We start from the raw sequence: 15,192 nt of genomic DNA, 5'->3' as shown, positions 1-15,192 counted from the left end.
TAAAGTTACTTCACATTTTCAGGGAGGTGGGAAGTCAATGACTGTCTTTCTCTCCTCATCTCCTAGACAACGCTTAGCCTTATTCTGAAATGTTCTGTAAGGATTAGGTTGGCCACCACAGTTTTTCCAGCAGATAAAGATACTTGGAAACCAACTTGTATCTTTCCTTTTTTTTCTCTCTCTTTGAGATATGTATGGTCTTTCTTTATTGCCCAGGCTGATAGAGAACAGCTGGGCTTACCAGGTGATGGGTGCTCGCCTTTAATCCCAGTGCTTGTTAGGCAGAGGCAGGTGGATCTGTTAGTTGGAGGCTAGCCTGGTCTACAGAGCAAGTTCCAGGACAGCTAAGGCTACACAAAGAAACCCTGTCCCAAAACAAACAAACAAACAAAAAATTGGGTATAAACTGTTCTCCTCCTTGACTTTTTACGTTCAGGTGTATACCATCATGCTCCCTTGGAATCAACTTTTGTCATAATACAATAGGGCTGGAGAGATACCTCAGAGGTTAAGAACACTGATTGTTCCAAAGGTCCTGAGTTCAATTCCCAGCAACCACACAGTGGCTCATAATCATCTATTATGAGATCTGGTGCTCAATTCTGGCATGCAGGCATACATGCGGACAGAACACTGTATACATAGTAAATAAATCTAAAAAAATATAAAAGAGAGACTACAGGAAAGACAAGGTATATGACCTGCCAAATATTTCTTGGTGTAGCCTTGGGAATATGAAGATCAGTACTCAGAATTCTTGGTCCGGTTTTACTTTTAGAAACATCAGATATTAACTGTTATATTTAAGAGTAATATAAAAAAATGCACGATTAAGCCGGGAACAGTGGTGCACCCTTGTAATCCTAGCACACTAGGAGACAGAGGCAGGCAGATCTCTGTGAGCTCCAGGCTAGCCTGGTCTACAAATGAGTCCTGGACAGCCAAGGCTGCACAGAGAAAGCTTGTGTGGGGTGGGATTGGGGAGGAAGCATGATTAAAATTTCAAACATCCTGAAGTCTGGGAATGCTCAGATAAGTTCCCAACACCTAGGCCTGTCTCCTTACAAAATATGCTTTTCTTTTGTGACTGATTTGTCTTTCCTTGTATACTTTTATGTACTTATTTAAATTATTTCACTATCATTTAAGAAACTTTGAGAACATCTACTACTTTTAAATGACCCTGGCAAACAGTTCAAACACAGAAGAGTATAACATCCCTCCTGTCTCCTGTTTTCTCTCCAAGAGATCAACCACTATATTTTTTTGATAGTTCTAGAGATACTCTGAACATTTACATATTTTTGTGCCTTTCCAGTTTGTCAAACTGTAAATGTAGGTGACTACATACATATGTACCTTTCTTTCTTCACATAATTTGAAAATCATTTGTAATCAGTTTTATAATTTACCATCTGAACTTTTTTATGATTAAAAGGCAGTTTGCTATTAATTCATATTTTTGTGTGTGTGATAGTAAAGATCCAACCCTGGACCTCGTGCATGCTGGTTAAGTTTCTATCTGAGCCACGTTCCCCAACTATCAGTTCACGTGAAGATGAATGATAAGTATCACCTGTAAAATGAGACCAACAGCCAGGTGGTGGTGGTGCACTCCTCTAATCTCGGCACTCAGGAGGCAGGGGCAGGCAGATCTCTGAGTTCAAGGCCAGCCTGCTCTACAAAGCAGCCAGGGCTACACAGAGAAATCCTATCTCGAAGAAAAACAAGCAAAAACCTCATAAAACATGAAAAAAGCATAACTAGTCTTTATTTAATTGGTTCGTGGAGTTAATGATCTCACCCTCAGTCTGGTCACATATGTTACTTTAAAAAGACAAGGCCTGTGGGCACCTAGAGCAGAACCTTGTACTTGCACAAAGCAGGCTTTTCCTGAAAGCTGTCTGTGCTATGACCTACGTGGGACTGCAGCCAGTGAAAGGAAAACACTTATCTTGCTGAGTGACAAAGCCAATTTTCCATATTCTCTCCCTCCTCCTCCCTTATTTCTTTCTCCCTTGGTAGGATCTTGTTCTAGCACAGGCTGCATTGCCAGCCTCCTGCCTCAGCTTCCTGGGTGCAGTTGGAGGCATAGGCCGCTTTGCCCTGCCTCACTCCTTTGCTTTATTCCGAGTTATTTATGTTGTAGAAAAGTAGAAAGGTGAAAATCAGAATTGTGTATAAAAACTCCATATTTGGAAATATATAAAACTAAAATTAAAAATTTTACAGTCTTACCATATATAAAACTAAAATTAAAAATTTTACAATCCTACCACAGCAGTAATGTTCAGATACACACTTTTATTCATTTGAGAGTGTATGCTCTATAACTGGTATTCTACTTTCCTACTTTTTCCATTTATCTTTACAGTCTAATATTTCCTATGCTTTTGAAAATTTAGGAAATTTAGAAAATTAGGAAATTTGAAAATTCCCTAAACTTTTGAAAACAGGTATTTCTCCCTATTATTCTGTAGTCTGATTGGGTAGATTGTGATAATAACACTTTAATTCACATTTGATAAGCATAACAGCTCCAGTTATGTAACAATAATGTAACAGCTCCAGTACCAAAATCATACATGAGCGTAACATTTCTGGAAAGTACTTTGGCAGTGTGTATTGAGAGCCACAAGGTTTGTCCTACCCAGAGTTCACTTTGTTTGTTTGTTTGCTTAGGTTTTTTGAGACAAGGTCTCACTATGCAGCTGTGCTTGCCTATCACTCACTGTAAGTCAGATTGGCCTCACACTCATGGCTAATCCTCCCTCCTGTTCTCTGACTGAGTGTGTCACCATGCTTGGCTCATAATTCTGCTTACTGAGACTATTTCAGCAGGCCTGGTGATCAGCCCATAAAGCAGCATGCATCCATCTTACAGGGGAAATCTGGGCTCCAAGAAGGTGGCGCTTGCAAATGAAGCTACACAGTGAGGGGAGTCAGCCTTCTTATTTCTCTCTTTATCCCTGGGCTTCAGGAAAAGACAGGAGCTGAAACTCGGTAGAAGAAAGAACCTCTCTTGTGAGCTCACTCATGATGGCTGCAGTCCAAGCACTCACAAGGCTGAGGCAGAAGGCCCAGCAGTTCATGGCCAGCTTGGTGGTACAGTGAGGACTTAGCTTAAAAATAACTTTTAAACTGGGTGTGGTGGTGCACACCTTTAATCCCAACATTCAGGTCGAAGAGACAGCCAGATCTCTGTGAGACCGAGCCTAGCCTAGTCTACATAGAGAGTTCCAGAACAGCCAGCACTACATAGTGAGACCACCATCTCAAAAAACAAGCAAACAAAAAAAACCTCCAAATAATAATAATTTCTTAAAAATCTATTCATTCTAATTTGATAACATTGTTTTTGTAGCAGTGTGAAGCTGAAAGCTAGAGAATTTGTTATTAAACCGGGCTTTTTTGTGTAGCCTTCACTGTCCTGGAACTCACTCTATAACACACATGAAGGTTAGAGAGCAACTTTGTGGATTTAGTTCTTTCTCTTGTTCATGTAGATATTAGGGATTGAACTCCAGTCATGAGACCTGAATGGGAAGTATTTTACCCACAGGGCCATCTTACTGGCCAGATCCCATTTTTTTAAAACAATATTTTCATGTGAGTAGTCATTACATTCAAGGTACTTTGGGATGGCTTTTTTTTTTTTCATTTAACCCTAAATTTTGTTTTAGAAATATTTTTGTATATTGTTGAAAGAAAAAAAATAAATCTTCTAATGTTTATAAGGGAAGGTTGCAATTAGTTTTATTTTTTTCTTTGTACTTTGTAGGTTTTTGGTTGGGTTTGTTTTTGTTTTGTTTTGTGAGACAGGGTCTCTCTGTGTAGCCATAGCTGTCCTGGAACTAGAACTCAAAGATCCACCTGCCTTTGCCTCCTGAGTGCTGGAGCTAAAGGCTTTCACCACCTCCACCAGGCTTAAAATACACTGTTGTTGAGACAATGATATCGCCATAGAATCTAGCCATTTGTTTTGCTTTGTGAGACGGTATTTCCATGTGGCCTTGACTGTCTTTGAGCTCACTCTGTAGACTAGGCTCCCCTGGGACTCAGAGATCCACCTGCCTCTGGGATTAAAGGCACCACCACCACCACCCGGTTTTCTGTAGTTTCTTAATCCCTCCCCCATTTACCTTATGATTGTATAGTATGTTTATAATAAAATACAGGGAACATTTTCAACAGTCTTTTGGATTGTATTTTGTTAAGTATTTCCAAACTTTGCATATTTGTACAGGTACAAGCGAATTTTCAGTTGTGACAGAAACCTTCTCTTTTGACTACTCAACTCAGCAGTGGGATGAGCTGGCAACCTCAAGCTGCTGCAGCAGAGGCTTAACCAACACAAAAGGGGGCAGGCCAGAGGGAAGGGCTTGAGAGAATAACTGAAAATAAGAGAAGCAGGCTGGTGAGAGCACCTGTGGTCTGGCTGTCAGGCCCCGAAGCTGCCTGCCAACAGGAGTAGCCAGTGTCTTCACAGCTAGGCTCCAGCTAGAGAAAACTGTACTCCCTTGCCTTGTAATCCTTGGCGGTCACAGAGAGCAAGTATGTTCTCCTTAAAATATCACCCCATGCCAATGAAATAGTATTTATTAATCACCACTCTTTAAAGGGTGGTCCATAGGCGCCATATGCTTCGTAAAGGCTTGGTTTTCTTTCTTTCTTATGGCTTTTTGAGACAGGGTTTCTCTGTGTAGCCTTGGCTGTCCTGGACTAACTTTGTAGACCAGGCCGGCCTTGAACTCACAGATATCTACCTGCCTCTACCTCCCCCAGTACTGGGTGGGATCACAGGTGTGTGCCATCATGCCTGGCATGCTTGTTTTTCTAAATTCTGGAAAGAAAGTATGGGAAGATGCAGTTTTATAGCTGGAAAACTTGAAGCTCAAAAGGGTTAAGTGATGGAGCAAGTAATTAAAGTTGTTGGAATACAGACGGGCCAGCAGGATGGCTTAGTGGGTAAAGAACAGCACTTACCTCCCAGTGATTCAAGCCTGAAAACCTGAGTTTGACTCCTGCAGGCCACATAAACATGGAAAGAAAGAACCAGCTTCCTCTCATTCTCTCCCCAACCTGTTTCTCGGTCTCTGTCTCTGTCTCTCTCTGCTTCTCCTTCCACAGTGAAATAAAAGAATTCAAACTCAGGTCTGTTTTGCACTAAAATGTGTTCGTGTTCTATTGTTTTTGGGCCTTCAAAGGTCATTTGGAAGACAAGCTGCAAACAATAATCTGGAGACCTGTGTCCTAGATCAGCATCTAGTGTCTGTGCCTAGAATATTGGTCCTCAGCCTTGAGTTCCATAATGCACATTGCATAGTATTGTATTCTTCACCCTTAATTTCAGAATTATTAAAAATCCTTAGGTAATTGATCAAAGGATGTGTGTTTTCCTTTCCCTAATTACCAGTAATGCCCTAAGTCCCCACTAACACTTGAGTTTTGTGATCACAAAGTAGAAAGCAGTGTTTACACTGAGCTACAACAGTCTGGGTAAGTAGTGCTTGATTGTGTGCTCAGCTGAGCCCTGACTCCAGGCAGCTTAAACTTTTCAATTTAAAAAGGGTCCTATTACCTCAAGCCATTCACCCAATAGGCCAGTGGTCAGTTTACGTACTGCTAATTTCAGTTGGATATAGGAAGGAAAGAGTTCCACCCCACTCTTCCCTTGTGATTATCCAGCCTGTTTTTGGCAGTTAAGATCCTGCTGGGTAAGAGATCTGTACTCTCACACATTCTTCTACTGTGGAAACGTGCAGGCCTCCAAGAAGAAAGTAGTGAGAAGTAGATGCTCTAGGTCCTGTCAGGCTTCCCTTGTATCAGAGGAACCTTTCGTGTTCTGGTTCTGTCACACTTAATCCCTTTCATATCCCCACCACCACCTCATTAGCAGTAGACGGACAACTAGAAGGCAGGACAGAGCCAGGCTGTGGAAGGCCATTTTGATTTCCTTTCCTCTCTACAGGCCTCCCTGATGCTTCCCGACGACAGCTTGGCAAGGTGCTCCAATGTAATTAAGTCACTTATGTTCCTAGTTTGTCTTAATAGGCATCTAAATGAGAGTCATGCTGCCACATACTTTCAGGGGAGTTAGGGTAACAGAGCCAGTGGTGTGGCCAGGTGCCCAAGCTTGAGCCTGGGTACAACGTAAAATGTGTTCTGCTAGATAGCTTTTGAAATATTTTTGAGCATATGCTGATTAAAGCTGGGGCTCATGCCAGTAATAGGGACAGAAGATTTATAAGTTCAAGGCCAGGCTAGACTACAGAGTAAAGCTAAAGCCCTTCCTTTAAAAAAAAAAAAAAGAATGTTGAAGAGTTTGGAAATCCTCAGGTGAAATCCAGCACTAGCACCAAGTCTGGCTAATTACAAACTAATTTTTTTTCTTGTGACTTGCCTTTGCTCACACATTTTATTTATTCGAAATGTTTATTCCACCATCATGTACATGGTTTTTGAGGTATTTACTAATTAGTCCAACCCATGTGATACAATCAGTGATGTGTGCTTACTGCATAGTACTTTGGGATGCAGGCATGTTGACCGCGGCACAGAATCATAGACAGACTTCCAAAAGGTGAGGACAAGCTATTGATTGCTGTCCACCCTGCACAGGTATTTGGTGGTTGCAGAAAAACTTGAAGAGATCAAGTCTTTCCGGGAGCTGACCCGCCTGGATCTTTCTTGTTGCAAGCTTGGAGACGAGCATGAACTCCTGGAGCATCTCACCAATGAGGCCCTGTCCAGGTACTGGCCCACTGTTAATTGTCAATGTTCACTTTTAAAAGGGTGGGCAGTGGGGTGATCTTCAGGAATGCCACTTACTTCCCTGTGCTTATGTACTAATTGGTTTTCCAAAATATTTTCAGCCTCTATTTTCTTATATATAGATTGATTAGCTCTTAGGAAAGATAATTGATTCGTTCTTTTTCCTAAATTTGTTGTTGTTGGGTTTTTGTGGTTTTTGTTTTTGTTTGTTTTTTGAAACAGGGTTTCTCTGTGTAGCCCTGGCTGTTCTGGAACTCGATTTGTAAACCAGGCTGGCCTCAAACTCAGAAAGATCTGTAGCCTCTACACCTGCCTCCCCCCCCCCCCCCCGCCCCAGTGCTGGGATTAAAGGTGTGTACCACCATGCACAGCTTCTAAATAACCTTTATTTAGCCTGTAGTAATCAAAACCATTAGATTAAAACAATGCTGTCTCAGGGCCGGAGAGACGGCTCAGAGATTAAGAGCAGTGCTTGCTCTTCCAGAGGTCTTGAGTTCAGTTGCCAGCAACCACATGGTGGCTCATAACCATCTATAATGAAATCTGGTGCCCTCTTCTGGCATGCAGGTGTACATGCAGGCAGAGCACTGTATCTATAATAAAATAAATCTTTTAAAAAAAAAAATGCTGTTTCTTGTTTGTCCATTCCTAGTTTATTTGTTAATTTTTGTTTTAGGCATATGAATTTTCTCTGCATATATGCTTTGCATTGCATGTATTCCTGGTGCCCACTGAGGCCACAAGAGGGCATCAGATTCCCTGGAACTGGAGATACAGACAGCTGTGAGCCAGCATTGTGGGTGTTAGGAATTGAACCTAGGTCCTCTGCAAGAACAGCCAGTGTTCTTAACCTCTGAGCCATTTCTCCAACCCCCATTCCTAGTTTATTATAGCAAGAGATAAAAAATTGGGGCTGGAAACCTGGGTCATTGAATAAAGTCACTTGTCACCAAGCCTGATGACTTGAGTTTAGTCCCTAGAAACAATGAAATAGAGAGAAAGAACCAACTCCCACAGCTTGTCCTGTGACTCCTCACACATTCACCATGGCATATGCATCCTCCTGCTGTCCACACACAGAAAATAAACACGTGTAATAAAAAAATTAAAAAAAAAAATGGGACTGGAAAGATGGCTCTGTGTTTAAGAGCATTTGCTCTTGGAGAGGACCTGGGTTAATTCCCAGCACCCGCCTGGTGACTCAGTCATCTTTAATCCCAGTTCCAAGGGGTCTTATGCCCTCTCCTAGCCTCCTCAAGCATCAGGCACAAACATGGTGCACAGACATGTATTCAGAAAGAACACTCTACACACACAAGTTACTTTAAAAGTTGACAAAAGTTCAAGAACAGCAGCAGAAAAAGACAGTTGGAAACGGGGTTTAGTGGAATTTGGGTGGACTTTTACAATAGTTAGAGGTGTTGATATTATATGGTTTTAAGAGAAATGTTTCAAAGCATGTTCTCAAGCAGTTTTTAAGTGATACTTTTTATGGACTTTGTTTCTAGTGTAACTCAGCTCCACTTGAAGGATAATTGCTTATCTGATGCAGGCATTCGGAAAATGACAGCACCAGTAAGGGTGATGAAAAGAGGCCTTGAGAATCTAACGCTGTTAGACTTGTCTTGTAAGTTACCGGGTGTTAACTGTCTGGGAGAATGGCTTTGAGCTCATCATTCCCCTCATTTGAGGGGATAAAAGGCACACACTCACCTTCCCAGGGGCCGAAGCACTCTAGTGGCCGGATGGACACCAGCAGCTCTTGACTCCTGGTGCATTGCCTTTTAGGAGCTTTTCACCACTTTCTATATGGGGGAAAAAGGGCCTTTCAGATTTGCCTCGCTACTCAGCGTGTAGCCAGCTGGGCCCTACTTTCATGTCAAGGGCATATGTAAGGACATTTTTGCTCTACTATGCGTCTCTGATCTGTGGTGGCTGTCAGCTACGTTCTTTTTATCCATGTTTACCCAATAAGCAGAATATATCACTTTTGTGTTGTACTGTTGACTATTGACTCCAGCAGTAGGAAGTCAGCAGTTAGAGAGTCCAGTGACACAGTCTGTGGCAAGGTGGGTTGGGTCCCAGTGAGTGGAAACTGCAGAAGCAAGGGCAGAGGGCAGTTCTTTCCCCATGGGCAAGTTGCTTTACTTTTGAGCCTTGGTTTTGGCCTCTGTACAGTGTATTACTGAATCCCCTGGCATGCCTCCCAGGGATATCCCCTCTTCAGTAAGTGCTTCCTGAGCATCTGCTGTGTGGCTGGCACTGTGCTTAGCGTTCCTAGAGGAAATGGCGGAAACAGCACTCTCTGATGTGAGAAGGTAGTATGTAAGAACAGCTTCTGAAAAAACAAGATAGTAAGAGCAATGGTAGCCCTTGTAAGTACCTTGAAAGGCTTCTCAAACTAAGCACGTGTCTTTACTTCAGGGGTGAAACGGTGATGAGCAGAACAGTACGAACCGTTTCACGCAGCTCCAAATGGAGTTACTGGGGATAACGGCCCTGATCGTGCATTTTTCTGCTCATCCACGTCCTAGGCAGTTGGAGCTGTAAAGGACCTAGTGTGGCTGCTTCATGTTCCAAGTAGAGAGAAAATAAGACCGTCATACTGAATTCACTATGGGAAGATCACCCGCCCTGTACTTTATAGCTTTTGCTGCCTGGGTGTTTTGTCCTGACCTTACTCTGGGGGGAGTTACCAACAGTTATGACAGAATGCTGCCCTGTTTTCAATGTCTAGGTAACCCTGAGATCACAGATGCTGGAATTGGATACCTATTTTCTTTTAGAAAACTAAACTGCTTAGATATCTCTGGAACAGGACTAAAGGTAAGGCTTTTGGTTTCTTTCATTTTTACATACTTTGTGATTTGGCACTCTGTTTCTGTTATTCTGTGTTTAGAAAGAGTTAACATTTATGATGGTCTTGTTCTGTTCTGCTTTTTGGGGATACAGTGTTACTATGTAGCTTCTCCTGGGCTTGAATTTTCCTTGTAGCCCTGGCTGATCTCAAACTACTGCAGTCCTTAGCTTACTGAATACTAGGATCACAGGCATATGTCACCATGCCCAGCTGGTTTGGTGTTTTGGTCTCGTTGGATAGCCCAGGCTGTTCTGGAATTAATGATTCTCCTGCCTCAGTCTCCAGAGTGTTGGAATTACAGGTATGCACCACCACACTTCATTTATGGTGGTCTTTGCTACTAAACACAAATAAGAATTGGGAAACATATTCACATCTGTGGTGTTTTTCCTTCTCTAGGACATCAAAGCCGTCAAGGACAAGCTGCAGACACACATAGGCCTTGTTCACTCCAAAGTGCCTTTGAAGGAATTTGATCATAGTAACTGCAAAACAGAGGGCTGGGCCGACCAGGTACTCCAGACTTTTCACTACAGTTCATACAACTTTTCGTTTTAATTCTATATACTATATATTGAGTAAGCGTTAATCTCTTTGATACTTTTTTGGCTCAATTGTAGTCTTCACCTCAGTCTGCAGTGGTGATAGACTGTTATTAACCCATCTACTTACGGAGGCAATATTGGATATCAGATCTTAATACTTCCCTGATATGGTTGAAAGACTGGGCCTCATGCCTACTCCACAGTGATTCAGGAAATAAATTATGGCTTGCTATACAAAGAAGAAGAAAATCTGCTCCTCTGTCTTTATAGTGTGCTATACTCCCAAGAGAACGGACTGCTGTGCCACTATAAAGGATTTGGCTCTGACTCTTCCTTTTCTTTGGAGCTCATTTCTTTTTCCAGAGCCTTAGTGAGGAGTCCCTCTGGTCTTTCTCTTTCTCTTGGTGTTTGCCAGTGAAAGAACTGGCCTTTGGCTTTCTCTTGACTTCGTAAGCCCTTCCCCCGCTTGAAGAGTACAGCCTCGAATAGAAAGTCAGAAGGTACCAGGTAGATACAGCTCACCTGTGTGGGGCATCTTTCCCTTCAGACACTTTTAAGTGTTGTTTCCTGGTGGAATCGTGGAAGACTTTGTCCTGAGTCCCTCTGTAGCTCTGAGCCAGAAGGTGTGATGGTGCACTTGCCTGAATATAGATAGAATCAGCCTCCTGTAGATGAGAAGAGAGACTTGTGTCAGGTGTTTCAGAGGCCCTTAGAGCCGGCTCTGGATGAGCAGGATGCAGTAATTGGCAGAGTGGACATCCTAGGATGCCAGGGTTGCATCCTAGATATATCTCTCTAGTGGACTTGGACCTATGTGGGATGCTCTTGCCGAGACCTCCTACAGGTTGGTAGCAAGTGGCATGGTGAAAAAAAGCATAGGTTATGGAGTCAGAGACTGAGATTTGAGGGTTCTGCCTCATAAACCCAGTAGCCATATGACTGAAGAAACATTGAGTCTTTGTTTTTACATCTTTAAAATAGAAAACTAGGATTTCTCTCTGAATTTGGTAATGACCAAGCAAAACACCTAACAGTGTGGCCTTGAAGTAAGTTGATTGGAGCAATGTGGCTTCCTGCCATCTTCTGGGACCTCCGGGGCCTGAGAGAGTGCTTTCCTGGCCTCCTGCTGATCCGAACTCCACAGGACTCCAGTCTGACCCCTCCCTGAAGAGGCTGTCTAACAGGAGCCCACTTCCTTTTCTGTCTCAAAATGTCTCTACTTCTCCAACTGTATTCTACTTCCCTGCTTTTTAAAGTACACACCTATGCCAGTTTGTTTCAGTGGTAGGCCCTTGCTTATTTGTGTTTTTCTTTCAGTCCTCTTCAGGGACTGAAGGCCTTCAGCTTCCTGTGTTATCCTTACCATATTTCCCTTGCTTCCTTACCACCACATCCCCAGTGTCACCCTCTGGTGGTGATGTTTGTATTCTTTCTCTATGTAAATGTCAGTCATCCTTATTCTAGTGAGTTCCTTGACCCCAGTGCATCTGTGTTCTATTTGTTTTTAGCTCTTGAACCTCTTTGCTACCTTCCCTTGCAATCTGGTTTTGGCCTCCACTGTTCTACTTTAAGTGTCTTTGGAAGTTACCAAGTAGCCCAGTGTTCACCTTCCTTGGCTTTATGTGACATTTATTATGGGTTTTTCTCTCTTAGCTGATTCTTTCTCCCTTCCCTTTTTCTCCTTACACCTCTGCTTTCCTGGTTTTAGGTTTCTCAGTGTCTGTATTAAAGGTTGGCCTCGTGTGTTTCTAGCCCTCAAGATCTGGGTACACCTAGCCTTGTTTTGTAAACCTACCTGATTGGCTAATTGAATGGCCTATACCTGGGCAGGGCAGAATGGTGTAAGCATGGCTAAGGTTCCTGGGGTTGGAGAGGGCAGAGAGAATCACGGGAGACAGAAGAAAGGAAGGAGGAGGACACCATGATGGGTTAGCCTGGAACTACAGGTGTGTTCTACCATGCTAGGTCTATGGTCCTTTTTATTTTTATTTTTTTAGAGATACATTTATTTAGTACATATACAGGGTTACTGCATATTCACCTGCACACAGAAGAGGCCACCACATCTCCTTACTGATTGTTATGAGCAACCATGTGATAGTTAAGAGCGGTCTGTGCTCTTAAGCCCTGAGCCATCCATCTCTCTAGCCCTAGGTCTACAGTCTTAGTGCTTGAATTGCTCTGTATCCTACAAGTGTTTTTCCTTCTTTATGGTCATTGTGATTGTTGCATTGCATTAGTAAGAAATATGAAATGCAAAGTCCTTGTTACTCAAGATATGTTGAAATGATTGTTTACTTTTCATTCTGTCATATATAGTTTATTATATGCAGTCAAATTTCTAAAGAAATTAGCAGTAGCTAATAAGTAAAATTAAATTTATAAAGTGTGGATATAGAAATGTGGGCATTCAGCACACACAGGAGCGGTGCATTATTACAGATATTCAGGGCATGAGAAGGTTCTGGCATGTGTGAAAAGCATGGCAACCCTGACTTTAGATTTTAGTGTCTAAGTTTAAAGATGTGCAGTTCATACAGTTGATTCGTGGCTTTATGGCAGGAGTAGGCGCGGTGGACTGGCTGCACCGTACAGGTACATAGATCTAACATTTGTGGATCTAGTCTAACTTGATTCTTTTTTAAATTTATTATTTATTACAATTTATTCACTATATATCCCGGCTGTAGTCCCCTCCCTCGTCTCCTCCCAGTCCCACCCTCCCTCTCTCTTCTCCCCCTATGTCCCTCCCCAAGTCCACTGATAGGGGAGGTCCTCCTCCCCTTCTGTCTGACCCTAGCCTATCAGGTTTCATCAGAACTGGCTGCATTGTCTTCCTCTGTGGACTTGGTTCTTACAAATACAATTTGTCAGTGGGTTTGTGTTTCAGGAAAGGGAGCAAAGACTAGCTTAGAAGTATAGGGTTTGCCTTCCTAGTACACACACACGCACACACACACACACACACACACACAAAGGGACCAAGGGGGAATGAGAAAAGTTTGAGATTAAAAAGGCAAGTTTCTGTTTGAGCTCAACTATTTCCAAATTCCTTGTAGATCGTGCTGCAGTGGGAGCGAGTGAGCATGGAAGCTGTGCGGCAACGGAAAGGCGCAGAGCCTCGGAAGGCAGCGCAGTGCTTCTGTGAGAAACCTTTGTTTTGGAGGTTTTGCTCGTGGGTTTCTACACTCTTAAAACAATTGGCCTGTCTTGGCTCTGCGGGGAAATTAATTGTGTGGTATTGACTCCCTTACGCTCACTAAGACAGACCACTCTCTCAGCAGAGCGCACAGTGCGGCACCACCGTCAGAAAGGCACTTTTCTTACTTACTTGGTTCTGTCTCCTCCCAAAGGAGGCTTGTGGTGGCACAAGAGAAAGCAGAGCACAGAAGATTGTCACCAACAGGCAGAAGCAGGACTAAGGGTGTAGTTCAGTAATCTTGGGTTGCCTCGCATGGCCAAGGCCCTGGATTCAATCAAACACTAGAGGAAAAGAGAAGAAGTAGAACCCAGGTGCCTTCAACAGACAGATGGATAAGCAGATGCAGTATTTATGTTCAAGGGAGTATGAGTGATTATGGGCTAGAGAGATGGCTCAGTGGTTAGGACAGCGTGCTGCTCTTCCAGAGGACCTGGATTTGGTTCACCGCAGCCACATCAGGTAGCTTATCACAGCCTAAAACTCCGATTCTAGGGGACTCAGCGGCTCTGGCCTCCCCGGCATTCACATGCACATATTCACACACGTGAATATGTGGTTTTTAAGCTTGACAAGGTTTCTCTGTGTAGCCCTGACTGTCTTGGACTCACTTTGTAGACCAGGCTGGCCTCAAACTCACAGAGATCCACCTGCCTCTGCCTCCTGAGTGCTGGGATTACAGGCGGGCACCACCATCGCCTAGTGTTTTAAACTTTTTAATAACTTACTTATTTTATGTGCATTGGTGTTTCGCCTACATGCATGTCCATGTGAGGGTGTTGGATCCTGGAGTTACAGACAGTGGTGAGCTGCCATGTGGGTGCTGGGAATTGAACCCAGGTCTTCTGGAAGAGCAGCCAGTACTTAACCACTGAGCTATCTCTCTAGCCCTAATCTTTTTTTTTTTTTAAGGTAAGACTGTTTTGACACATGAACCTTGCAGACTTGCTCTCTGGACATATACCATAGTATGATTGTTCCTTTGTGAGGTTCATCAAGAGGGAGCAGTGGTCAGAAGGAGGGAGGGACTAGGAAGTTACTGTTTAATAGTTACAGACTTCTCTGTGGGCTGATAAGATGGCTCACGGGTTAAAAGTACTTGCCATCCATGCAAAACTGGCAGCCTGAGTTTGATCTTGATTTGACCATGATTCTTGAGGTATCTGATAGGCTCACCTGAACCCACTAAGCGCCCACCTTTCCCTCCGCCATGGCAGTATACCCAACACCCCTGCCGCCAGCACCCAGTCCAGACCAGGGCCTTGGTATAGGCCTCGCTGGTCTCTCAGACTTCAGCAGGCCCACAAGCATGGGAAACTCCTCACCCGCCCCTTGGTATTCTTACAGATCAGAAGCGAGCTCTCACAGAAGCCTCTAGGAAATGTCTCCTGGCTGACACACACATGGACTCTTCTGGAAAACTCCAGTTCTATAGGGAGAAGGCTCCGGACTGCCATGGGCCACTACTGAGCCAAGAGTCAAAGAAGAGCACGAAGAGAGCTTTCGAGGGGTCAGAGCAGGAGCAGAGTGCACAGCAGTCGGCCAAGCAGAAGTGTGTGTGTCTGTCTGTGGAAGACTGGGATTTGCTGAATTCCTACTGACTGACACAAACAGGTGACCGTTCCCTCAGCACAGAAGAGGGGAGACCGCTGGTGATTTTCTTTTGGTTTGGATTTATCTATGGCATTAGCATAGCAAGCAGATATTTCTACTTTTGTGGTGGGGAGGGAGTGCTATGGACATATGTAATAATTTCTAATGTATATTTTCAATACATAGTAATTTTTTCAAATAAACTCTTTTGCTCTCGTTCA

General features: G+C 43.3%; 1 protein-coding gene across 3 annotated transcripts in view; it reads left to right on the top strand.

The window, feature by feature from the left end:
- Lrrc42 (leucine rich repeat containing 42) overlaps window positions 1–15,192 on the top strand; it is a 21,097-nt gene extending 5,905 nt beyond the window's left edge. For all 3 annotated transcript variants that reach the window (XM_021635296.2, XM_021635298.2, XM_021635297.2), the window contains exons 3-8: window positions 6,622–6,753; window positions 8,283–8,401; window positions 9,512–9,600; window positions 10,034–10,147; window positions 13,239–13,323; window positions 14,726–15,192. In XM_021635296.2, the coding sequence (XP_021490971.1) occupies window positions 6,622–6,753; window positions 8,283–8,401; window positions 9,512–9,600; window positions 10,034–10,147; window positions 13,239–13,323; window positions 14,726–14,979 (793 nt within the window). In that variant the 3' untranslated portion in view covers window positions 14,980–15,192. The remainder of the gene's footprint in view (window positions 1–6,621; window positions 6,754–8,282; window positions 8,402–9,511; window positions 9,601–10,033; window positions 10,148–13,238; window positions 13,324–14,725) is intronic.

This window comes from Meriones unguiculatus, chromosome 12, assembly GCF_030254825.1.
Source record: "Meriones unguiculatus strain TT.TT164.6M chromosome 12, Bangor_MerUng_6.1, whole genome shotgun sequence".
Lineage (NCBI taxonomy): Eukaryota > Metazoa > Chordata > Mammalia > Rodentia > Muridae > Meriones > Meriones unguiculatus.
Note: the sequence above shows the minus strand (reverse complement) of the source record. Positions and strands in the feature narration are given on the sequence as shown.